The sequence below is a fragment of the Nerophis lumbriciformis genome, linkage group LG28 (genome assembly GCF_033978685.3).
Source record: "Nerophis lumbriciformis linkage group LG28, RoL_Nlum_v2.1, whole genome shotgun sequence".
Lineage (NCBI taxonomy): Eukaryota > Metazoa > Chordata > Actinopteri > Syngnathiformes > Syngnathidae > Nerophis > Nerophis lumbriciformis.
Window position 1 is genome coordinate 7,006,752 of NC_084575.2, and position 25,810 is coordinate 7,032,561.

Genomic DNA, 25,810 nt, shown 5'->3' on the forward strand with positions numbered 1-25,810 from the left:
TTCCAATCAATTTTGAGTTGGGCACATATAAATCAATTTCACTTAGTAACCAAAATAATTTCATTTCAGCTGTATTTGTTAAAAATTAGTCTGACAAATGTAAATCAATTTCGCTTAGTTATTGCAATAATTTCAGTTTGGCTTTATTTGCTAAAAATTAGTTGGATTAACACATTTTTGTTGCATTGTGAGAATGTACTAATTTTGAGTTGGGCCAACATATATTTGTTGGATAGAAATCCTGCCCTCATTTTAATTGAGTTCATCCAATGAGTCATTTTTTTGAGTGTGTGGTGTCATTTTTCTAGCTGTTAAGAGAAGTATTTGATCTTAAATATATAAATAATCCTCCATATTGGCAGCCATAGTGATTCATTTATTGGATCTGACAAAAAGTAAACACAAATGCTGACTTCCTCGCTGATAAAACATGATAGCAACATGCATCTGCTAGCTCATGATCGCCCCCACTTCTCAGTGTGGCGAGTTGGAGTACTACAAGAGGTGCTTAAAGCTGTATTTTTAGAGTTATTATCAAAGAATAATGAGGTCACACTTATATTAAAACATTAATGCTGAGGTTTTGTCCAGAAGTGGACCGGTAACGTCTGATGATGATGATGATGAAGATGTATCTGTGCAAGTGAACAATTGGATCCACAAGGGACAACAACCCTTTCCACAGACTACACACACACATCAGAAACATAAATGTTAGAAGCCTACAACAATATATGTGAAGAAGACTTTAGGATTAAAAGTGAAGATGTGAGGTGAAATAAGTACAAATGCAGCAATAAAAACAAGCAACTCCACTCACGATGGCTCTAAAGTTCAGTGATGTGTTGCTAACTTCAGCATTTTTCTTCTTTGTTGATGTTTTGCAGTAGTTAACATCCATGATGTAACAATGCTGCTAATCTACCAGAGTCCACATTTTGTTAACCATTTTATTCATTCATACTTTTAATTGGATAATAACAATAAAATGCAATGGAAACAAATTGATTTTATAAGACACAAAAAAAAACCCCACATGAAAATAAGATGTCCTCTCTTCAACAATGATAAAATAAAATACAATAGTAGCTACATATATAATATTCAATACATGCACACAACTATAAAGTAAGTACAGGACAACATATAAGACTAGAAGATGAGAAGCACTACATACAACATCAAATATACATTCATATTAAACATGCTGTGTTTTTAAACTACATTTAGCACAATCACTGTTTAAGTGTTTTTACATCCCTGCAGCTTCCATGACTGTTACACACTTGTGATTACTGACCTGATACTTATACCTGAACATCTTATCACACACAGTGCAACTAAACGGTTTCTCTCCAGTGTGTGTTCTCATGTGTGTGGTCATGTGTGTCTTTCTGGAGAAACTCTTCTTACAAACAGAGCAAGTAAAAGGTTTCTCACCTGTGTGTGTTCTAATGTGCAATATAATTTCATTCTTAGTGTTGAATATTTTAGCACAAGCTGAGCAAGCAAAAGGTTTCTCTCCAGTGTGTGCTCTCATGTGTGTGGTCATGTGTTCCTTACTGGAGAAACTCTTCTTACAAACAGAGCAATTAAAAGGTTTCTCACCTGTGTGTGTTCTCATGTGTAATATAATTTTCCTCTTAGTGTTGAATCTTGTAGCACAAGCTGAGCAAGCAAAAGGTTTCTCTCCAGTGTGTGTTCTCATGTGTGTGGTCATGTGTTCCTTTCTGGAGAAACTCTTCTTACAAACAGAGCAAGCAAAAGGTTTCTCACCAGTGTGTGTTCTCATGTGTAATATCATGTCATTGTTAGTGTTGAATCTTTTAGCACAAGCTGAGCAAGAAAAGGGTTTCTCTCCAGTGTGTGTTCTCATGTGTCTGGGCATGATTTGCTTTCTGGAGAAACTCTTCTTACAAACAGAGCAAGTAAAAGGTTTCTCACCTGTGTGTGTTCTCATGTGTAATATCATGTCATTGTTAGTGTTGAATCTTTTAGCACAAGCTGAGCAAGAAAAAGGTTTCTCTCCAGTGTGTGTTCTCATGTGTCTGGTCATGATTTGCTTTCTGGAGAAACTCTTCTTACAAACAGAGCAAGTAAAAGGTTTCTCACCAGTGTGTGTTCTCATGTGTAATATCATGTCATTGTTAGTGTTGACTCTTTTAGCACAAGCTGAGCAAGCAAAAGGTTTCTCTCCAGTGTGTGTTCTCATGTGTGTGGTCATGATTTGCTTGCTGTAGAAACTCTTCTTACAAACAGAGCAAGTAAAAGGTTTTTCACCTGTGTGTGTTCTCATGTGTAATATCATTTCATTCTTAGTGTTGAATCTTTTAGCACAAGCTGAGCAAGCAAAAGGTTTCTCTCCAGTGTGTACTCTCATGTGTACTGTAAAATGACTATTCCATCTAAATGATTTCCCACATTCAGAGCAGTCAAAGTGTTTGTTGTTAGTGTGATGTCTCGTATCACCTTTAGAGTCATTTTTACTCTCCAAAGGTTTTTGGATGTGGTCACTGTGATCAGAAGAGTGTGACATCATGTGGTCCATGTCTGACAGTGGAGCAAAGATGCTGTCTGGTTCTGACTTGATATCTTCACAATGCTCTCCATCAGCTTCTGTGATGTGTTGACTTACAAGCTCCGCCCCTCTGTTCTCCTCACTTTGACTGTGATGAAGCTGTAAGGACTGAGCTTCATCTTCATCATGAAGCTGCTCCTCTTTAATGTGGGAGGGGGCCTGTAGCTCCTTCTGTCCCACACTGGTGTGCCACTCCTCTTCATGACTCCCCGCTGACACCCGCTGGACGTCTGCAGAACAAATGAGGTGTTACTGTATTGAAGTTTGCAGTATTCAAACTATTGACATGTGAGCTAGGCCAAATAGACAGTGATGGGCAAGCTACCTGGACAATGTAGTAAGCTAAGCTACAAGTTACTCTCAATTAAATGGAGCTAAGCTATCCTCAGAGAATTGTAGCACGCTACACTACAAGCTACACTGCAAAAGTAGCTTGCCACATCAAATATATATATATATATATATATATATATATATATATATATATATATATATATTGGCCCACATGTATAATATCAATGTTTATGTTGTCCATGGAAAGAAGTTAGTAAGAAGCAAAAGAAAAACAACCAACCATGGATGACAAAAGGACTGAAAAATGCTTGTCACAAAAATAAGACATTATATGGAATAATCAATCAATCAATCAATCAATCAATGTTTATTTATATAGCCCTAAATCACAAGTGTATCAAAGGGCTGCACAAGCCACAACGACATCCTCAGTACAAAGCCCACATAAGGGCAAGGAAAAACTCACCCCAGTGGGACGTCGATGTGAATGACTATGAGAAACCTTGGAGAGGACCGCATATGTGGGTAACCCCCCCCCCCTCTAGGGGAAACCGAAAGCAATGGATGTCGAGTGGGTCTGACATAATATTGTGAGAGTCCTGTCCATAGTGGATCCAACATAATAGTAAGAGTCCAGTCCATAGTGGGGCCAGCAGGACACCATCCCGAGCGGAGACGGGTCAGCAGCGCAGAGATGTTCCCAGCCGATGCACAGGCGAGCGGTATGCATGCATGTGTGATGTTTCATGTTGTATGCATGCATGTGTGATGCATCATGTTGTATGCATGCATGTGTGATGTATCATGTTGTATACATGCATGTGTGATGTATCATGTTGTATGCATGCATGTGTAATGTATCATGTTGTATGCATGCATGTGTGATGTATCATGTTGTATGCATGCATGTGTGATGTATCATGTTGTATGCATGCATGTGTGATGTATCATGTTGTATGCATGCATGTGTGATGTATCATGATGTATGCATGCATGTGTGATGCATCATGTTGTATGCATGCATGTGTGATGTTTCATGTTGTATGCATGCATGTGTGATGTATCATGTTGTATGCATGCATGTGTGATGTATCATGTTGTATACATGCATGTGTGATGCATCATGTTGTATGCATGCATGTGTGATGTTTCATGTTGTATGCATGCATGTGTGATGTATCATGTTTGTATGCATGCATGTGTGATGTATCATGTTGTATGCATGCATGCATGTGTGATGTATCATGTTGTATGCATGCATGTGTGATGTATCATGTTGTATGCATGCATGTGTGATGTATCATGTTGTATGCATGCATGCATGTGTGATGTATCATATTGTATGAATGCATGTGTAATGTATCATGTTGTATGCATGTATGTGTGATGTATCATGTTGTATGCATGCATGTGTGATGTATCATGTTGTATGCATGCATGTGTGATGCATCATGTTGTATGCATGCATGTGTGATGTTTCATGTTGTATGCATGCATGTGTGATGTATCATGTTTGTATGCATGCATGTGTGATGTATCATGTTGTATGCATGCATGCATGTGTGATGTATCATGTTGTATGCATGCATGTGTGATGTATCATGTTGTATGCATGCATGTGTGATGTATCATGTTGTATACATGCATGTGTGATGTATCATGTTGTATGCATGCATGTGTAATGTATCATGTTGTATGCATGAATGTGTGATGTATCATGTTGTATGCATGCATGTGTGATGTATCATGTTGTATGCATGCATGTGTGATGCATCATGTTGTATGCATGCATGTGTGATGTTTCATGTTGTATGCATGCATGTGTGATGTATCATGTTTGTATGCATGCATGTGTGATGTATCATGTTGTATGCATGCATGTGTGATGTATCATGTTGTATGCATGCATGTGTGATGTATCATGTTGTATACATGCATGTGTGATGTATCATGTTGTTTGCATGCATGTGTGATGTATCATGTTGTATGCATGCATGTGTGATCTATCATGTTGTATGCATGCATGTGTGTGTGATGTATCATGTTGTATACATGCATGTGTGATGTATCATGTTGTATACTTGCATGTGTTATGTATCATGTTGTATGCATGCATGTGTGATGTATCATGTTGTATGCATGTGTGATGTATCATGTTGTATGCATGCATGTGTGATGTATCATGTTGTATACATGCATGTGTGATGTATCATGTTGTTTGCATGCATGTGTGATGTATCATGTTGTATGCATGCATGTGTGATGTATCATGTTGTATGCATGCATGTGTGATGTATCATGTTGTATGCATGCTTGTGTGATGTATCATGTTGTATGCATGCATGTGTGATGTATCATGTTGTATGCATGCATGTGTGATGTATCATCTTGTATGCATGCATGTGTGATGTATCATGTTGTATGCATGCATGTGTGATGTATCATGTTGTATGCATGCATGTGTGATGTATCATGTTGTATGCATGCATGCATGTGTGATGTATCATGTTGTATGCATGCATGTGTGATGTATCATGTTGTATGCTTGCATGTTCCAAATAAACTCAACTCAACTAACACTTGGTGGACATTCAAGCCACAAAATGCAAATGGAGTATTGTTGGTGTATTTTGGATGGTTATAGAGGACCTCCCATTGGCTCCATTGCAAGTGGACTTTTATTTACATTTATGAGTTAGAATTAGGGCTGGGTGATGTATGGAATATACTGGATATATTGTGGGTTTGTCTCTGGGCGATATAGAAAATGACTATATGGTGATATTGGAGTATACGTTCTCACACAGTTGCTTTTAGCTGCAGGCATTACACTACAGGCTCTTCTCACTCTTTCTTGTCTCTCCTTCTCACAAAGACATAAAACAAGCGCACCTTCTTACATACGTCACATACTGTCACGTGTGCAACGTCATACGCTCTCACGGAGCAGACAGGTAGCGGCATGGTAACGTTAGCTGTGGTGCTAGTGGTAATACGAGAGAAAGAAGGTGCCAATCTGGTAACAAATGAAGGAATAATTAATTCCCAAGACAAACAGCAGGGGGTCCATCGTCTGGCGGTGGTTTGGCTTCAAGCGGGTAGATGGTGAACAAGTATGCGGCAAAAGCGTTGCTACAAAAAGTAGCAGCACTGCTAATGTAGCATCATTTGAAAAGTCACCCGCTAGAGAATGAGGAGTGCTTGAAACTCTGCATGTCAACATCTCCGTTTAGTGCCACACCCACAAAATGCCCAAGCAACCATTTCCAGATCAACACCATATGAAACAAATAGTCAACAACAGAAGGAGATAACGTCCGCAGGAACCTACCACATAGTGAAGGACATACACTATTTGATTTCCTATTATGCAGCTCATTTTTATTTGACACTTATTGAAATATCTTGTGTGACATCATGCACAAAAGTGCACTTTATTTGTTTTAAACTATTGTAGTGGCATTCTGTACAGAAAGTGTACTTTAATTTAGTGTTGTTTTGATGTGTCATCTTAGTGACATCATGCACAAAAGTGCACTAATAACTTGTTTTAAAATGTCTGACAATCTTGCACTTTCTGTTTTGAAATGACATGAATGTTTGTACCACTGCTTAATAACTGTTTAATAAATACACTTTTGCTAAATTTACTTAGTTGTGGTTCCCTCTCTGCATGAAAGTTTAAAAGTAGCATATATTAATGCAGTATGAAGAAGAATGTTTTAAAGTAGACACATAGAATCATCATACTGCTGTGATTATAGTCATTAGTGTTCATTCAAGGCTAAGGCAAAATGTACACATATATACGGGGTATCGTGACATGGACTAAAAATAGAGATTTTAATAAAAGGCCATATCGCCCAGCCCTACTTAGAATGCGATTTTTTTTTTATATATATCCACCATCATGTCTTTTATAAAGATTGTGAACAATAGAAACATTCCCAAAAAGTGCAGTTCCCCTCTGAATTCCAATGATTAGATTTAAGACTTGAAGTGTATGAGCATGAAGTGATGAAGCCTACTTGGATGAGTCTTCTAAGACAAAGTGAACAGTCCAGTTGTGATGGATTGAATGCCCTGAGAATAAAATGATAAGTGCTTACTTGGACTGTGATGAAGCTGTGAGGACTCAGGTGCTTTGTCTTCATGCTCTTCAGTCTTCACAGAGACAACTGTCAGTGGAAACTTGCTGACATCATCCTCCTCCTGCCCTACAACACACTCTCCCTCCTCTTCCTCTTTCATGTGCGGATCCTCCTCTTCCTCTTTAATGTGGGTGGGCTGCGGATCCTCCTCTTTCTCTTTAATGTAGGTGGGCTGTGGATCATCCTCTTCCTCTTTAATGTGAAGGGGCTGCTGGACGTCTGTTGGGTAAATAAGTCAATAAGATAAAGAGAGAATAGAAATAGTTTTGGACTGACACTGTTAACACAATGACATTATTTGTGTTCTTTCGTGTGTTGTGTTAAAAGAGTGTAACAAAACAACCAATAAAAACACGGGAAATACTTCCTTTTGTCCCAGCAACTAAAATTCATTCAAAAGTGAGTACAAAAACAGACTTGGAAATTTGATGAGGAGCAAGTTTTTTTTATAAGTACAAGCCAGCATTGATTGAGGCATTATTAATTTTACACTCACTGATATAAAGTGTGTAAATATTTTATTCTGTATACGGTCTATGACACCTAAACTTTATCTCTAAACTTAACCACAATTTGTGGTGTAGAATGACGTCTGGAACTCAAGATAGTTCCACATGTCTGGGAACGCCACCGACGGATAATCCTTGATATTACTCAACAAATCTTTAGGGATCTATTCCGTTTCATAATTAGATTTTTTTCTCGTATCTGCTTTTCGCAGGAAGATCTAGGCCAGGGGTGTTTAAACTAATTTTAGATGGGGGGCCACATGGAGGAAGATCTACTCCAAGTTGGCCGGACTGGTAAAATCACGGCAAGATAACGTAAAAAATGAAGACAATTGCAGATTGTTTTCTTTGTTTAAAAATAAAACAAAAACATTCTGAAAATGTACAAATCATGTCGTTTTTTTTTTTTACATACAATAGTATTCTAACTTTAGTTGTCCTTTTTTACACTTTCAGAATCAATTATGTGATAATGTTCATCAGTCAACTCATTGGTGTTCATTTTCAATCCATCAAGATAAATAAATAATATCAAAATCAAATTACAGGATGTTATTGATGTAGTTTGCTCATTTTCCCCGACTGGTGCGCTAACATCATGTGTTTTAGTTGTGTTTTACATATGTAGCATCATCTACAAAGATACAAAGAATTGCTATTGCAACATCTAGAGGACACGTTTAGAACAGCAGTTTCTTTCATTCAAAAATTTCAACTCATCTTTGTACTTAGAAAACTCATCCCGTCTCATTCACTCATTCACACACTGATGGCGGGATCTGCCATGCAAGGCGCTTACCACGACCCATCAGGAGCAAGGGTGAAGTGTCCTGCTCAAGGACACAACAGACGTGACTAGGTTGGTAGAAGGTGGGGATTGAACCAGGAACCGTCAGGCACGGCCACTCTACCAACCGCGCCACTAGCCTTCCACCATCGACCTGCCTCCTAGCCTTCCACCATCGACCTGCCTGCTAGCCTTCCACCATCGACCTGCCTCCTAGCCTTCCACCATCGACTTGCCTGCTAGCCTTCCACCGTCGGCCTCCCTGCTAGCCTTCCACCGTCGACCTGCCTGCTAGCCTTCCACCATCGACCTGCCTACTAGCCTTCCATCGACCTGCTGTTTGCCTCCAGCCATTGGCTTTGTCTACGGGCTTCCACCCGTCGGCCTTGGTTGCTAGTCTTTAGCTCTGTCTGCTAACATCTTCAAAAGTGGTAAAACGAGTGGAACTTCTCCTCTCACTATGTCACATATTATCATATTGTGTTTTATACTTTTGTGTGGTTTTACTGGTGTCCCAAATGGGTCTGGTCACCCCCACTCACAAGCTATGCTAATTCAAGATGCACAGTTTGACATATTTGATAATTTGACATTTCATTATAGTGGCAGCTACAAAATAACCTCGGCCTTACCTCAGTTGAAGATTTCTGTGACTTTGGACAAAACTAAATGGCTGCATACTATGGTAGAGTCCATTCATTCTTATTGTTTCCTTGTTTTGAGAGATCATGTCAACATTACTGCATCCTCCCCTATTGTGAGCACTTACTTTCACAGATTAAAGACCGACTCAAAAGATGGTAACTTTAAGCGCAAATGTTTAGTTATATTATTGTTATTGCTCTCAGGAAATGTTGAGACTAATCCAGGCCCTGATACACCTACACAATGTTTTACACCTGCAGATTTTAAAACTAGATCTGGTCTTGGGATTATTCATATCAATGTTCGGAGTTTACTCCCTAAACTGGATATGATAAAGATCTGGATAAACTCAACAAATGCTGATATTGTAGTCTTATCTGAAACTTGGCCTAAACAATCTGTGCTTAATAAAGATATTTACATTCATGGCTATAATGTCTATCGTACTGACCGACAAAGAAAAGGTGGTGGAGTGGCCATATATATTAAGCAGAGGTTTGATGTTAAATTAGTGCTCTCTGAATCAGTAAGTAAAGAACTTGAACTGTTAGCACTTGAAATCGAATTAGCTAGAAATCACCACATTATGGTAGTGGGGTGTTATAGGCCTCCATCTGCCCCTAGTAATTCCCTATCTACTCTTGTGAAGCTTCTGTCTCAACTGAAATACAAGGAAATAGTTATTTGAACTGGGACTGGCTCACATCTGTGTCTGACTCTTTGAAAGCACAGTGTGAATCTCTAAATTTAACACAATTAATTAACTCAGCTACAAGACCTAATCCTAAATGCCCTCAAAAAGCTACACTCATTGACTTAATTCTAACAAATATGCCCTTCAAAAGAGTTGCATCTGGTGTTTTCCCTAATGATGTGAGTGATCATTGTGTGATTGCAGTAGTGCGAGACACAAGGATTCCTAAAAGCAAGCCTCGTCTTCTTGAAAAACATTATATGAAATTATTTGAGACGCAAGCTTTTTTACATGACTTGCATCTTTTTAATTGGGATAGAATTGCTCTTTTTGATCATGTTGAACTGGCTCGGAAATATTTTCACGAAAACTTCTTGAGTATAGTGAACAAACATGCCCCTTTTAGAAAATGTAGGGTTGGGTAACCCCCACCCCCCCACCCTCTAGGGGAGACCGAATGCAATGGATGTCGAGTGGGTCTGACATAATATTGTGAGAGTCCAGTCCATAGTGGATGCAACATAATAGTAAGAGTCCAGTCCATAGTGGTGTTATACTCAATGGTTAACTGGACATCTTTATGTGCTCGACGCCTCAATCATTGGTATGTGTTCATCTACAAAACCATTCTGGGTATCACCCCATCTTATCTGTCTTTTATTTTTACAAAGAAACAAGGAAGTCACAATCTTCTTTCAATGAATGTTCTGCAATTTGTCGTCCCCAAAGTAAGAACTGAACTGGGCAAGAAAGCATTTAGGTTTTCAGCAGTGATGGCTTGGAATAACCTACAATCCAATATTCAACTTCAAACCCTTGTTACATTGAATGAGTTTAAAGCTTTTGTGAAAGGATTGCAGTCTACCTTGTCTGTATGCACATGTGTCATGTCAGCAAGTTTTAATGTTGTACATTTAATGTTTTATGTGTTGTTTACTGTTTTTAATGTAACCTTGCTGCTGCCCTCTTGGCCAGGTCTCCCTTGGAAAAGAGATATTTGATCTCAATGGGTTAAATAAAGAAAAAAAAACAAACAAACAAAAAAAACAGCTGTTTATTTGAAGTCTTAAATAAGTCAACTATGTGTGCAGTGCAAGGTGAAATGCAGTTATGTCATCTTCTTGTCAATAACACACACATCAATCTTTTACATGTTGTTGCTTCCTTATTTGTCATTATTCAAAGCTGATTTTAATGTGTAGCAGCGGCAGCTGAACTCAATGTGACAACGTGTCATAGTTACGTCAGTCAGCTGGAATTAAAAATACAAATAGTTGTGTCGTTAGTCCAGAATCTCCACGGTCCTCATGGACGACATAATTAGGAACCAGGACTAAAAAAAATGATACTTGGTATACATCCCTAATCTTCACCACTAAACCTTTGAAATATGCTGACATATGTGCTGCTAAAGGTAAATAAACAGTAGCCATATTGAATGTTTGCCTTCATTTGACCACGTGAGGTAAGGAGGACGGCCTCTAGGTCACATGGTTACACCCCAGCAATTACACTGTTGATGATTGATGGATTGATGAGCATTCATTTTTAAATGGACGTGTTAAAAAGCAAGTATATCTCCATCTTTAGTCATAAATGTGGCCCCCGGATGAACATGTGTCACAAACATTGTATTAGATGATATGTGGATGTTGTGCTTACTTGGACTGTGATGAAGCTGCGAGGACTCAGGTGCTTTGTCTTCATGCTCTTCAGTCTTCACAGAGACAACAGTCAGTAGAAACTTGCTGACATCATCCTCCTCCTGCCCTACAACACACTCTCCCTCCTCTTCCTCTTTCATGTGTGAGGGCTGTGGATCCTCTGAAGTGAAACTGTCCCCCTGCAGATGAGGGAGACATTCTTCTTGGTGTCCAATCAGCTGATGGATGTCTACAGGACACAAACAAAACACATTTTAACTCCTACATGCTAAATATTAAATCGTACATGAAATATAGGGCTGTGGCTATTGAAAATGTCATTAATCAAGTGTTCTACTGGAAATGTTTTCGATTAATCAAGTAACTGGATAAAACTTAGTGTTGCTTGGTTAAAGACAAATTTAAGCGACTTTAAGACATTTCACTTAATAATGAACGGCCAATTGGTTTGAGATGGTATGAGATCAAGATGTCATCTTTAGATCAGGCTTTGTTTTTTCCACAATCACTGCCACATTAAAAAGTTAAAGTACCAATGATTGTCACACACACACTAGGTGTGACCAGATTGTTCTCTGCATTTGACCCATTAACCTTGATCACCCCCTGGGAGGTGAGGGGAGCAGTGAGCAGCAGCGGTGGCCGCGCCCGAGAATCATTTTTTACGGAGATTTAACCCCCAATTCCAACCCTTGATGCTGAGTGCCAAGCAGGGAGGTAATGGGTCCCATTTGTATAGTCTTTGGTATGACACAAGCTACCCATCTCAGCACAGAGAGTCTAACCACTAGGCCACTGAGTAGGTGGATGTAGCAGGTGTTGTAGTAGGTTAATGGCTGCACCAATATGAAGGAAATAACAGGTCAGTATAGCTTTTACACACATAAATAACTTGTCAAACCTGCCAGCTAGCAGGCTAGGTTTACAGCGTCAGTTACCATGGTAACTGACTCTGACTTTGTCTTACCTTTCTTATTTACATACTCAGGAGTTTGCACTTAACCTGCTCTCCGGAATATTCCCCCGGTGACTGTGTGAGTTTTGTGTAAACATGTTGATACACTTTGTTACAAACTGAGAGGAACATCAACCTCTCATAAATATTGTGTGTCTGAACATCCTCACATGACAATTCATCTTCCTATAGACAATCTATTGAAGAAAAGTGTTAATAATAAATATAAAGTTAGTAAAGATGTGAGAGTAAGAAGTAAACAAACCTGTTGTGTGTAACACAACTTGATGTTTTTCATGTTGTCGCTCCTTCTCCTCTTTTGTTGGACAAAGTTCCTCCTCGTACTCTGCTATGGTTCTTTCGCACATTTTCACACAATCACAACACTTTACACTCACACTTGATCTCTGCTTAGCGATGTGTTTTCATCTCTCTTTGTTAGCAGCTAACAAGCTAAGCTAACTAGCAAGCTAAGCTAGCTCGAAAAGTGCGCTCAGACTAATATAAGCGGATGCAAACAGTTATTAATGATGTTACTCTATTTAATAGAGTGTAATAAAGGACATATATGTGTACATGGACGCACAGATTAAGAACACTGAACTGTGACGACTGCAATAACGTCTTCACCGTCAGACGCCATCTTGCTTTATCCTCGCCGTGTTTGGTTCGCGCGCAGTCTTGTCAGATCTCGCGAGAGAAACAAGTACAAACCAGCTCTTTTCCAGATCTCGCGAGAGAAAAAAGTACAAACCAGCTCTTTTCCAGATCTCGCGAGAGAAACAAGTAACCAGCTCCCCCCCCCCACCCCGGTACAACCATTTCAACATTCTGAAAATAAAAATAAACTTTTACATTTTCAAAACAAAGACATACAACTTATTTTGGTAAATAAACAGTAGAGCCTGCTAGTCCGGGTGAGGAGTCAGTTAAGCTAGAACTAGCCAGCACCAGGCTGGATAATTCCTGTACGCATAGCAATTTTCTTAGAATAACACACAACTCACATAATGTGTTTTCTGTTGTGAATGTGTCCGGGGTAGATATGCATTCTACTGAGGTGGCAAATCATGATGCGTTCAGTCGATCGCAGCATCAAGCAAACAATCTGAAAATTCCCGTCGTATCAATTCCTAGATATGGTCGAAACTATTTAAAGTGCACTACGTATAATAAACGCAACATTATTAATATTTCTACTACGGATAATTTAAACAAAAACTCGTCAAAACAGCCCAATACTTATAATATGGGCTTTTTAAACATAAGATCATTGTCTCCCAAAACGTTATTAGTTAATGAGGTCATTAGAGACAACAATCTTAACGTCATTGGTCTTAGCGAAACCTGGCTCAAACCAGACGAATTTTTTGCGCTAAATGAGGCATCTCCTCCTAACTATACGAATGCGCATATTGCCCGTCCCCTTAAAAGGGGTGGGGGGGTCGCACTAATATACAATGAAAACTTTAACCTTACCCCTAACCTAAATAATAAATACAAATCGTTTGAGGTGCTTACTATGAGGTCTGTCGCACCGCTGCCTCTCGATATGGCTGTTATCTACCGCCCCCCAGGGCCCTACTCGGACTTTATTAATGAATTCTCAGAGTTCGTTGCTGATCTAGTGACGCACGCAGACAATATAATCATAATGGGGGACTTTAATATCCATATGAATACCCCATCGGACCCTCAGTGCGTGGCGCTCCAGACTATAATTGATAGCTGTGGTCTTACACAAATAATAAATGAACCTACGCATCGCAACGGCAATACGATAGATCTAGTGCTGGTCAGGGGTGTCACCACCTCCAAAGTTATGGTACTCCCGTAAACTAAAGTAATGTCCGATCATTACCTTATAAAATTCGAAGTTCTGACTCATTGTCAACAAACTAATAATAATAATAACTGCTATAGCAGCCGCAACATTAATGCCGCCACAACGATGACTCTTGCTGACCTACTGCCTTCGGTAATGGCACCATTCCCAAATTATGTCGGCTCTATTGATAACCTCACTAACAACTTTGACAATGCCCTGCGCAAAACCATTGATAGTATAGCACCGCTAAAACAAAAAAGGGCCCCTAAAAGGCGCACCCCATGGTTTACAGAGGAAACCAGAGCTCATAAATTATCATGTAGAAAGTTGGAACGCAAATGGCGCGCGACCAAGCTTGAGGTTTTCCATCAAGCATGGAGTGATAGTTTATTATCGTATAAACGCATGCTTACCTTAGCTAAAGCTAAATATTACTCAAATCTCATCCGCCTCAACAAAAACGACCCTAAATTTTTGTTTAGTACAGTAGCATCGCTAACCCAACAAGGGACTCCTCCCAATAGCTCCACCCACCCGGCAGATGACTTTATGAATTTCTTTAATAAGAAAATTGAACTCATTAGAAAGGAGATTAAAGATAACGCATCCCAGCTACAACTGGGTTCTATGAACACAGATACAACTGTATCTACGACGGATACTGCAATACAAAATAGTCTCTCTCTTTTTGATGAAATAACATTAGAGGAACTATTACAGCGTGTAAGTGGGATAAAACAAACAACATGTTTACTTGACCCACTTCCTGGGAAACTTATCAAGGAGCTTTTTGTATTATTAGGTCCATCAGTGCTAAATATTATAAACTTATCACTTTCCTCTGGCACTGTTCCCCTAGCATTCAAGAAAGCGGTTATTCATCCTCTGCTCAAAAGACCTAACCTTGATCCTGACCTCATGGTAAACTACCGACCGGTGTCCCACCTTCCCTTTATTTCGAAAATCCTCGAAAAAATTGTCGCACAGCAGCTAAATGAACACTTAGTGTCTAACAATCTCTGTGAACCTTTTCAATCCGGTTTCAGGGCAAATCACTCTACGGAGACAGCCCTCGCAAAAATGACTAATGATCTACTGCTAACGATGGATTCTGATGCGTCATCTATGTTGCTGCTTCTTGATCTTAGCGCTGCTTTCGATACCGTCGATCATAATATTTTATTAGAGCGTATCAAAACACGTATTGGTATGTCAGACTTAGCCTTGTCGTGGTTTAACTCTTATCTTACTGACAGGATGCAATGCGTCTCCCATAATAATGTGACCTCTGACTATGTTAAGGTAACGTGCGGAGTTCCTCAGGGTTCGGTTCTTGGCCCTGCACTCTTTAGTATTTACATGCTGCCGCTAGGCGACATCATACGCAAATACGGTGTTAGCTTTCATTGCTATGCTGATGACACCCAACTCTACATGCCCCTAAGGCTGACCAACACGCCGGATTGTAGTCAGCTGGAGGCGTGTCTTAATGAAATTAAACATTGGATGTCCGCTAACTTCTTGCAACTCAACGCCAAGAAAACGGAAATGCTGATTATCGGTCCTGCTAAACACCGACATTTATTTAATAATACCACCTTAACATTTGACAACCAAACAATTACACAAGGCGAATCAGTAAAGAATCTGGGTATTATCTTCGACCCAACTCTCTCGTTTGAATCACACATTAAGAGTGTTACTAAAACGGCCTTCTTTCATCTCCGTAATATCGCTAAAATTCGTTCTATTTTATCCACTAGCGACGCTGAGATCATTATTCATGCGTTCGTTACGTCTCGTCTCGACTACTGTAACGTATTATTTTCGGGTCTCCCTATGTCTAGCATTAAAAAATTACAGTTGGTACAAAATGCGGCTGCTAGACTTTTGACAAGAACAAGAAAGTTTGATCATATTACGCCTATACTGGCTCACCTGCACTGGCTTCCTGTGCACTTAAGAAGTGACTTTAAGGTTTTACTACTTACGTATAAAATACTACACGGTCTAGCTCCAGCCTATCTTGTCGATTGTATTGTACCATATGTCCCGGCAAGAAATCTGCGTTCAAAGAACTCCGGCTTATTAGTGATTCCCAGAGCCCAAAAAAAGTCTGCGGGCTATAGAGCGTTTTCTATTCGGGCTCCAGTACTATGGAATGCCCTCCCGGTAACAATTAGAGATGCTACCTCAGTAGAAGCATTTAAGTCCCATCTTAAAACTCATTTGTATACTCTAGCCTTTAAATAGCCCCCCTGTTGGACCAGTTGATCTGCCGTTTCTTTTCTTTTCTCCTCTGCTCCCCTTTTCCTTGAGGGGGGGGGGGGCACAGGTCCGGTGGCCATGGATGAAGTGCTGGCTGTCCAGAGTCGGGACCCGGGGTGGACCGCTCGCCTGTGCATCGGCTGGGAACATCTCTACGCTGCTGACCCGTCTCCGCTCGGGATGGTGTCCTGCTGGCCCCACTATGGACTGGACTCTTACTATTATGTTGGATCCACTATGGACTGGACTCTCACAATATTATGTCAGACCCACTCGACATCCATTGCTTTCGGTCTCCCCTAGAGGGGGGGACATATGCGGTCCTCTCCAAGGTTTCTCATAGTCATTCACATCGACGTCCCACTGGGGTGAGTTTTTCCTTGCCCGTATGTGGGCTTTGTACCGAGGATGTCGTTGTGGCTTGTGCAGCCCTTTGAGACACTTGTGATTTAGGGCTATATAAATAAAGATTGATTGATTGATTGATTGACTGTTTGTACTACCTGGAAATGTACACTAAGGGTCAACCTACAGAACTGCTGCGTAGCTGTCAACACATGCCCCCAGAAAGAGGCTATGAGATGGCAAAGTATTTATTGGAAAAACACTTTGGTGACCAGCACCAGATAACAGCAGCTTACATGGAGAAAGTGTTTAACTGGCCTTTGGTAAAGTCTGAAGACGTACGAGCTCTGCAAGCCTACTCTCTTTACCTTCGAGAATGTTGCACTGCTATGGAAAACGTGCAGTACATGCAGGAACTTAATATGCCAGCTAACATGAAAACTGTGATCTCCAAGCAGCCGTACAGGCTGCGAGAAAGCTGGAGAGTCTCTGCATGCAACATAGTAGAAAACCACCATCGCAGACCTCAGTTCTCAGACATTGTAGCATTTATTGAGCGACAGGTGAAAATTGTCTCTGACCCAGTCTTTGGAGACATCCAGAATGCACCACAGAGTACAGGAAGTAAACTTGTAAAAGCAACAAAATCACAAGGTAAACCCAAATTCCAAGGTAGCAGTTTTGCCACAACTATTAATATCGAAACCCCTCAAGCGGAAGAGCAAACCAGATACAAACCTGCTCCAAAGCAAAGTGCATCTGCTCGTACCACAAATACCTGTGTTTGTTGCTCTAATAATCATGCTTTTGACCAGTGTCCTCAGTTGGAGGAGAAGACCCACAGGGAAAAGATAACTTTCATAAGACAGAAAGGAATCTGTTTTGGGTGTCTTCATGTTGGACATCTTAGCAGGCATTGTGACAAGCGCTTGACCTGCAAGATATGCAAGCAAAACCATCCAAGTCTGCTTCATATTGGTCAGAAGGAAAGAGCAAGCAACATAATTCCAAACCAAAATAAGGCAAGGGGACTATCTGTGAGCAGTGAACAAGTATCTCTGCAAACATATGGACAAACGGGGGCTGGAAATGGAATTCTGTCAATTCTGCCTGTACAGATAAAGTCCAGCAAAGGACACACAGTCATAAAAACCTATGCATTCCTGGATCCAGGCGGCACAGATACATTTTGTTCTGAAAGCTTGATGACAAAGCTCAACTTGAAAGGAAGAAAAACTAAAATCAATGTCCTAACCATTTGTCACAAATCACCGTTTGTGACAACCGCAAGACGCAGGCATTCCACCCAAAGGGCATATTGGACTCACCGAAGGCTGAATCAGTGTACTTCTAGTTACGCCCATCCAAAGACAATGACAATCGGTCAGCGCGTTCGGCTGTTAACTGAGAGGATGGTGATTCAAGCCCACCCAGGGACGAAACCTTGACTCGAGCACGGGGGTTTGAGGGTTTTCTTGTACAGCCCATGTCCTTCTCTAAATTTGCAAAAAAGTTTCTAGTTAAAACGTGTGCCACGTTTGCAACATAACTTTCAAGCCATTCTTGTTTAAACTAATGTAAATTACTGATAATCAATGCTATCGCCTCATTTTGGCTATCATTAATTCAGTGTAGCATGTTTGGTCCGTCGCAGCCCGCATTTCAAACGTTCTTCCTCTTAACCGAGTTCATAAATCTCTTTTACTCCACAGGCATTGGTGGTTCAGTGGTAGAATTCTCGCCTGCCACGCGGGAGACCCGGGTCCGATTCCCGGCCAATGCATTCTGTTGCTTTTATTGCATTTTAACTAATATTCATAAGGGACAAAAGCAATGTTTGTGAAAACCGCAAGACGCAGGCATTCCACCCAAAGGACATATTGGACTCACCGAAGGCTGAATCAGTGTACTTCTAGTTACGCCCATCCAAAGACAATGACAATCGGTCAGCACGTTCGGCTGTTAACTGAGAGGATGGTGGTTCAAGCCCACCCAGGGACGAAATCTTGACGCGAGCACGAGGGTTTGAGGGTTTTCTTGTACAGCCCATGTCCTTCTCTAAATTTGCAAAAAAGTTTCTAGTAAAAACGTTTGCAACAAAACTTTCAAGCCATACTTGTTTAAACTAATGTAAATTACTGATAATCAATGCTATCGTCTCAAATTGGCTATCATTAATTCAGTGTAGGGTTATAGACATCGTGTTGAAATCCCATGCTGTTCCAGGCACTGCAGCTGTCAGTCAAGGTGCCTGTTTGTTAAATAGGAGATGTTGGGCTCAAATCCCGTCAGTGTCTTGAAGTTTTTTCTGTAACCCTTTCTCAGTTTGTTTTCAAACCACATGAATGCAAGCCAAATTCTATTCGTTTTGAATAAAATTCCATTGGATCCACAGAGTTTGATGTTTACTGCAATGTTTTCTTCAAAAAAATGCCATTTTAAATGTGGATTGAACCAGGACTCAGAAAGAAACACTACTTCAGATGGGTTCCAAATCACTTTGTTACAAGTAGTTTGTCAGGATATTCACCAGAGTAAGCATCTCCTAGTTTAAGACAGCAGAGTGGCGCAGAGGAAGCGTGCTGGGCCCATAACCCAGAGGTCGATGGATCGAAACCATCCTCTGCTATGATTTAGGTTTCATTTGACTGGTTCTTATTTTGAAAGCAAGGCCAACACTCATTCAGACTGCAGCTGTCTTCTTCAAGTTTGGCCCCACTATGGACTGGACTCTTACTATTATGTTGGATCCACTATGGACTGGACTCTCACAATATTATGTCAGACCCACTCGACATCCATTGCTTTCGGTCTCCCCTAGACGGGGGGGGGGTTACCCACATATGCGGTCCTCTCCAAGGTTTCTCATAGTCATTCACATCGACGTCCCACTGGGGTGAGTTTTTCCTTGCCCTTATGTGGGCTTTGTACCGAGGATGTCGTTGTGGCTTGTGCAGCCCTTTGAGACACTTGTGATTTAGGGCTGTATAAATAAAGATTGATTGATTGATTGATTGATCATGATGTTGAAGCCTGAGGTCTGCCTATATGAGAACCCTCTAAATTTGGTGTCGTGTGTGCTCGGCTGTACATGAGGTGGTCAGCTATGTTGCAAACTACTTTATGATGAAACACAGGACCTTGCTAGCATTTATTTACTTGCTTATTTATAGAGGTAAGAAGGAAAGTAAAAAGACCTTGTTTCCACCCTGTTTCGAACAGGGGACCTTTCACGTGTGAGGCGAATGTGATAACCACTACACCATGGAAACTGCTGCAAGTTGCAGACCTTTATCAAGACTTACAAGTTGATTTTGGGCCAATGGAAAACATGGTGCTCGCTAGTCGTATTGCTGTTATTAGCTGCATTGCATTTCTTACCTTTTGTGGATGTTGGTAAATCCCTTGTGCACGTAGAATGTGTTCTACATTGTAGCATGTTTTGTCTGTCGCAGCCCGCATTTCAAACGTTCTTCCTCTTAACCGAGTTTAGAAAACTCTTTTACACCACAGGCATTGGTGGTTCAGTGGTAGAATTCTCGCCTGCCACGCGGGAGACCCGGGTCCGATTCCCGGCCAATGCATACTGATGCTTTTATTACATTTTAACTAATATTCATAAGGGAGAAAAGCAATGTTTGCGACAACCTCAAGACGCAGGCATTCCACCCAAAAGGCATATTGGACTCGCCGAAGGCTGAAGCAGTGTACTTCTAGTTACGCTAATCCAAAGACAATGACATCGGGACATCGTAACATAAGATTTTATAATTTTTTGGGGAGTAATTAATCATGTAAACCAGTAAGTCTCTGTGGCGCAATCGGTCAGCGCGTTCGGCTGTTAACTGAGAGGATGAAAGTTCAAGCCCACCCAGGTACGAAATCTTGACTCGAGCACAGGCGTTTGAGGGTTTTCTTGTACAGCCCATGTCCTTCTCTAAATTTGCAAAAAAGTTTCTAGTTAAAACGTTTGCAACATAACTTTCAAGCCATTCTTGTTTAAATTAATGTAAATTACTGATAATCAATGCTATCGCCTCATATTGGCTATCATTAATTCAGTGTAGCATGTTTGGTCCGTCGCAGCCCGCATTTCAAACGTTCTTCCTCTTAACCGAGTTCAGAAACCTCTTTTACTCCACAGGCATTGGTGGTTCAGTGGTAGAGTTCTCGCCTACCACGCGGGAGACCCGGGTCAGATTCCCGGCAAATGCATTCTATTTGTTCTATTGCATTTTAACTAATATTCATAAGGTACAAAAGCAATGTTTGTGACAACCGCAAGACGCAGGCATTCCACCCAAAAGGCATATTGGACTCACCAAAGGCTGAATCTGTGTTCTACTAGTTACGCCCATCCAATGACAATGACAATCGGTCAGTGCGTTTCTGTTAACTGAGAGAATGGTGATTCAAGCCCACCCAGGGACGAAATCTTGACGCGAGCACGAGGGTTTGAGGGTTTTCTTGTACAGCCCATGTCCTTCTCTAAATTTGCAAAAAAGCTTCTAGTTAAAACGTTTGCAACATAACTTTCAAGCCATGCTTGTTTAAACTAAAGTAAATTACTGATAATCAATGCTATCGCCTCAAATTGGCTATCATTAATTCAGTGTAGGGTTATAGACATCGTGTTGAAATCCCATGCTGTTCCAGGCGCTGTAGCTGTCAGTCAAGGTGCCTGTTTGTTACATAGGAGATGTTGGGCTCAAATCCCGTCAGTGTCTTGATGTTTTTTCTGTAACACTTTCTCAGTTTGTTTTCAAACCACATGAATGCAAGCCAAATTCTATTCGTTTTGAATAAAATCCCAATGGATCCACAGAGTTTGATGTTTACTGCAATGTTTTCTTCAAAAAAATGCCATTTTAAATGTGGATTGAAGCAGGACTCAGAAAGAAACACTACTTCAGATGGGTTCCAAATCACTTTGTAGTTTAAGACAGCAGAGTGGCGCAGCGGAAGCGTGCTGGGCCCATAACCCAGAGGTCGATGGATCGAAACCATCCTCTGCTATGATTTAGGTTTCAGGTGACTATTTGACTGGTTCTTAATTTGAAAGCAAGGCCAACACTCATTCAGACTGCAGCTGTCTTCTCTAACTCTTTGGGAATTACACCTATGATTCCTGCTAAAAGAGAGGTTAAACATCTTATAAGTCAATCTAAACAGTACAGTTGCAATCCATTGAAAGCCCTGAGAATACAGTGACTTGAATGAATGAGAAATTTCACAGGTTTGTGCGTGACATTTTCATGGAACCCAGCATTCATGATGTTGAAGCCTGAGGTCTGCCTATATGAGAACCCTCTAAATTTGGTGTTGTGTGTGCTCGGCTGTACATGAGGTGGTCAGCTATGTTGCAAACTACTCTATGATGAAACACAGGACCTTGCTATCATTTATTTCCTTGCTTATTTATAGAGGTAAGAAGGAAAGTAAAAAGACCTTGTTTCCACCCTGTTTCGAACAGGGGACCTTTCGCGTGTGAGGCGAATGTGATAACCACTACACCATGGAAACTGCTGCAAGATGCAGACCTTTATCAAGACTTACAAGTTGATTTTGGGCCAATGGAAAACATGGTGCTAGCTAGTCTTATTGCTGTTATTAGCTGCATTGCATTTCTTGCCTTTTGTGGATGTTGTTAAATCCCTTGTGCACGTAGAATGTGTTCTACTTTGTTGCATGTTTTGTCTGTCGCAGCCCGCATTTCAAACGTTCTTCCTCTTAACCGAGTTTAGAAAACTTTTTTTACTCCACAGGCATTGGTGGTTCAGTGGTAGATTTCTTTTTTGCCACGCGGGAGACCCCGGTCCGATTCCCGGCCAATGCAATCTGTTGCTTTTATTACATGTTAAGTAATATTCATAAGGGACAAAAGCAATGTTTGTGACAACCGCAAGACGCAGGCATTCCACCCAAAAGGCATATTGGACTCGCCGAAGCCTGAAGCAGTGTACTTCTAGTTACGCCCATCCAAAGACAATGACATCGGGACATCGTAACATGAGATTTCATAATTTTTTGGGGAGTAATTAATCATGTAAACCAGTAAGTCTCTGTGGCGCAATCGGTCAGCGCGTTCGGCTGTTAACTGAGAGGATGGTGGTTCAAGCCCACCCAGGGACGAAATCTTGACTCGAGCACGGAGGTTTGAGGGTTTTCTTGTAGAGCCCACGTCCTTCTCTAAATTTTCAAAAAAGTTTCTAGTTAAAACGTGCGCCACGTTTGCAACATAACTTTCAAGCCATTCTTGTTTAAACTAATGTAAATTACTGATAATCAATGCTATCGCCTCATATTGGCTATCATTAATTCAGTGTAGCATGTTTGGTACGTCGCAGCCCGCATTTCAAACATTCTTCCTCTTAACCGAGTTCATAAATCTCTTTTACTCCACAGGCATTGGTGGTTCAATGGTAGAATTCACGCGGGAGACCCGGGTCCGATTCCCGGCCAATGCATTCTTTTGCTTTTATTACATTTTAACTAATATTCATAAGGGACAAAAGCAATGTTTGTGAAAACCGCAAGACGCAGGCATTCCACCCAAAGGGCATATTGGACTCACCGAAGGCTGAATCAGTATACTTCTAGTTACGCCCATCCAAAGACAATGACAATCGGTCAGCGCGTTCGGCTGTTAACTGAGAGGATGGTGGTTCAAGCCCACCCAGGGACGAAATCTTGACGCGAGCACGAGGGTTTGAGGGTTTTCTTGTACAGCCCATGTCCTTCTCTAAATTTGCAAAAAAGTTTCAAGTTAAAACGTGTGCCACGTTTGCAACATAACTTTCAAGCCATTCTTGTTTAAACTAATGTAAATTACTGATAATCAATGCTATCGCCTCATATTGGCTATCATTAATTCAGTGTAGCATGTTTGGTCCGTCGCAGCCCGCATTTCAAACGTTCTTCCTCTGAACCGAGTTCATAAATCTCTTTTATTCCACAGGCATTGGTGGTTCAATGGTAGAATTCACGCGGGAGACCCGGGTCCGATTCCCGGCCAATAAATTCTGTTGCTTTTATTACATTTTAACTAATATTCATAAGGGACAAAAGCAATGTTTGTGAAAACCGCAAGACGCAGGCATTCCACCCAATGGGCATATTGGATTCACCGAAGGCTGAATCAGTATACTTCTACTTACGCCCATCCAAAGACAATGACAATCGGTCAGCGCGTTCGGCTGTTAACTGAGAGGATGGTGGTTCAAGCCCACCCAGGGACGAAATCTTGACGCGAGCACGAGGGTTTGAGGGTTTTCTTGTACAGCCCATGTCCTTCTCTAAATTTGCAAAAAAGTTTCTAGTTAAAACGTTTGCAACATAACTTTCAAGCCATGCTTGTTTAAACTAATGTAAATTACTGATAATCAATGCTATCGCCTCAAATTGGCTATCATTAATTCAGTGTAGGGTTATAGACATCGTGTTGAAATCCCATGCTGTTCCAGGCACTGTAGCTGTCAGTCAAGGTGCCTGTGTTAAATAGGTGATGTTGGGCTCACATCCCGTCAGTGTCTTGAAGTTTTTTCTGTAACACTTTCTCAGTTTGTTTTCAAACCACATGAATGCAAGCCAAATTCTATTCATTTTGAATAAAATCCCAATGGATCCACAGAGTTTGATGTTTACTGCAATGTTTTCTTCAAAAAAATGCCATTTTAAATGTGGATTGAACCAGGACTCAGAAAGAAACACTACTTCAGATGGGTTCCAAATCACTTTGTTTCAAGTAGTTTGTCAGGATATTCACCAGAGTAAGCATCTTGTAGTTTAATGCAGCAGAATGGCGCAGCGGAAGCGTGCTGGGCCCATAACCCAGAGGTCGATGGATCGAAACCATCCTCTCCTATGATTTAGGTTTCAGTTGTCTATTTGACTGGTTCTTAATTTGAAAGCAAGGCCAACACTCATTCAGACTGCAGCTGTCTTCTCTAACTCTTTGGGAATTACACCTATGATTCCTGCTAAAAGAGAGGTTAAACATCTTATAAGTCAATCTAAACAGTACAGTTGCAATCCATTGAAAGCCCTGAGAATACAGTGACTTGAATGAATGAGAAATTTCACAGGTTTGTGCGTGACATTTTCATGGAACCCAGCATTCATGATGTTGAAGCCTGAGGTCTGCCTATATGAGAACCCTCTAAATTTGGTGTTGTGTGTGCTCGGCTGTACATGAGGTGGTCAGGTATGTTGCAAACTACTTTATGATGAAACACAGGACCTTGCTTTCATTTATTTCCTTGCTTATTTATAGAGGTAAGAAGGAAAGTAAAAAGACCTTGTTTCCACCCTGTTTCGAACAGGGGACCATTCGTGTGTGAGGCGAATGTGATAACCACTACACCATGGAAACTGCTGCAAGTTGCAGACCTTTATCAAGACTTACAAGTTGATTTTCGGCCAATAGAAAACATGGTGCTTGCTAGTCTTATTGCTGTTATTAGCTGCATTGCATTTCTTGCCTTTTGTGGATGTTGTTAAATCCCTTGTGCACGTAGAATGTGTTCTACTTTGTAGCATGTTTTGTCTGTCGCAGCCCGCATTTCAAACGTTCTTCCTCTTAACCGGGTTCAGAAACCTCTTTTACTCCACAGGCATTGGTGGTTCAGTGGTAGATTTCTCGCCTGCCACGCGGGAGACCCGGGTCCGATTCCCGGCCAATGCAATCTGTTGCTTTTAATACATGTTAACTAATATTCATAAGGGACAAAAGCAATGTTTGTGACAACCGCAAGACGCAGGCATTCCACCCAAAAGGCATATTGGACTCCCTGAAGTCTGAAACAGTGTACTTCTAGTTACGCTAATCCAAAGACAATGACATCGGGACATCGTAACATGAGATTTTATAATTTTTTGGGGAGTAATTAATCATGTAAACCAGTAAGTCTCTGTGGCGCAATCGGTCAGCGCGTTCGGCTGTTAACTGAGAGGATGGTGGTTCAAGCCCACCCAATGGACGTAATCTTGACTCGAGCACAGGTTTTTGAGGGTTTCCTTGTACAGCCCATGTCCTTCTCTAAATTTGCAAAAAAGTTTCTAGTTAAAACGTGTGCCACGTTTGCAACATAACT

At 40.9% G+C, this 25,810-nt stretch overlaps 1 protein-coding gene and 6 non-coding genes across 7 annotated transcripts; 3 read left to right on the forward strand and 4 right to left on the reverse strand.

Moving 5' to 3' along the window:
- Positions 1 to 1,037: 1,037 nt before the first annotated feature.
- LOC133570545 (uncharacterized) lies at positions 1,038 to 12,887 on the reverse strand. The gene is made up of 4 exons (XM_061923229.2): positions 12,543 to 12,887; positions 11,321 to 11,551; positions 6,982 to 7,242; positions 1,038 to 2,808 (listed from the first exon to the last, which is right to left on the reverse strand). The coding sequence occupies exons 1-4, from the start codon at positions 12,643 to 12,645 to the stop codon at positions 1,253 to 1,255; spliced, it is 2,151 nt and encodes a 716-aa protein (XP_061779213.2). The 5' UTR covers positions 12,646 to 12,887; the 3' UTR covers positions 1,038 to 1,252.
- Positions 12,888 to 18,430: 5,543 nt separating this feature from the next.
- Positions 18,431 to 18,501, forward strand: trnag-gcc (transfer RNA glycine (anticodon GCC)). Its single transcript has one exon. It is a non-coding gene; the product is annotated as a tRNA-Gly (tRNA).
- A 1,416-nt stretch (positions 18,502 to 19,917) lies between these two features.
- Positions 19,918 to 19,990, reverse strand: trnav-cac (transfer RNA valine (anticodon CAC)). The gene has a single exon. It is a non-coding gene; the product is annotated as a tRNA-Val (tRNA).
- A 241-nt stretch (positions 19,991 to 20,231) lies between these two features.
- Positions 20,232 to 20,302, forward strand: trnag-gcc (transfer RNA glycine (anticodon GCC)). Its single transcript has one exon. It is a non-coding gene; the product is annotated as a tRNA-Gly (tRNA).
- A 1,866-nt stretch (positions 20,303 to 22,168) lies between these two features.
- On the reverse strand, positions 22,169 to 22,241 carry trnav-cac (transfer RNA valine (anticodon CAC)). Its single transcript has one exon. It is a non-coding gene; the product is annotated as a tRNA-Val (tRNA).
- A 535-nt stretch (positions 22,242 to 22,776) lies between these two features.
- On the forward strand, positions 22,777 to 22,850 carry trnan-guu (transfer RNA asparagine (anticodon GUU)). The gene has a single exon. It is a non-coding gene; the product is annotated as a tRNA-Asn (tRNA).
- A 2,166-nt stretch (positions 22,851 to 25,016) lies between these two features.
- Positions 25,017 to 25,089, reverse strand: trnav-cac (transfer RNA valine (anticodon CAC)). The gene has a single exon. It is a non-coding gene; the product is annotated as a tRNA-Val (tRNA).
- Between the last annotated feature and the right edge of the window lie 721 nt (positions 25,090 to 25,810).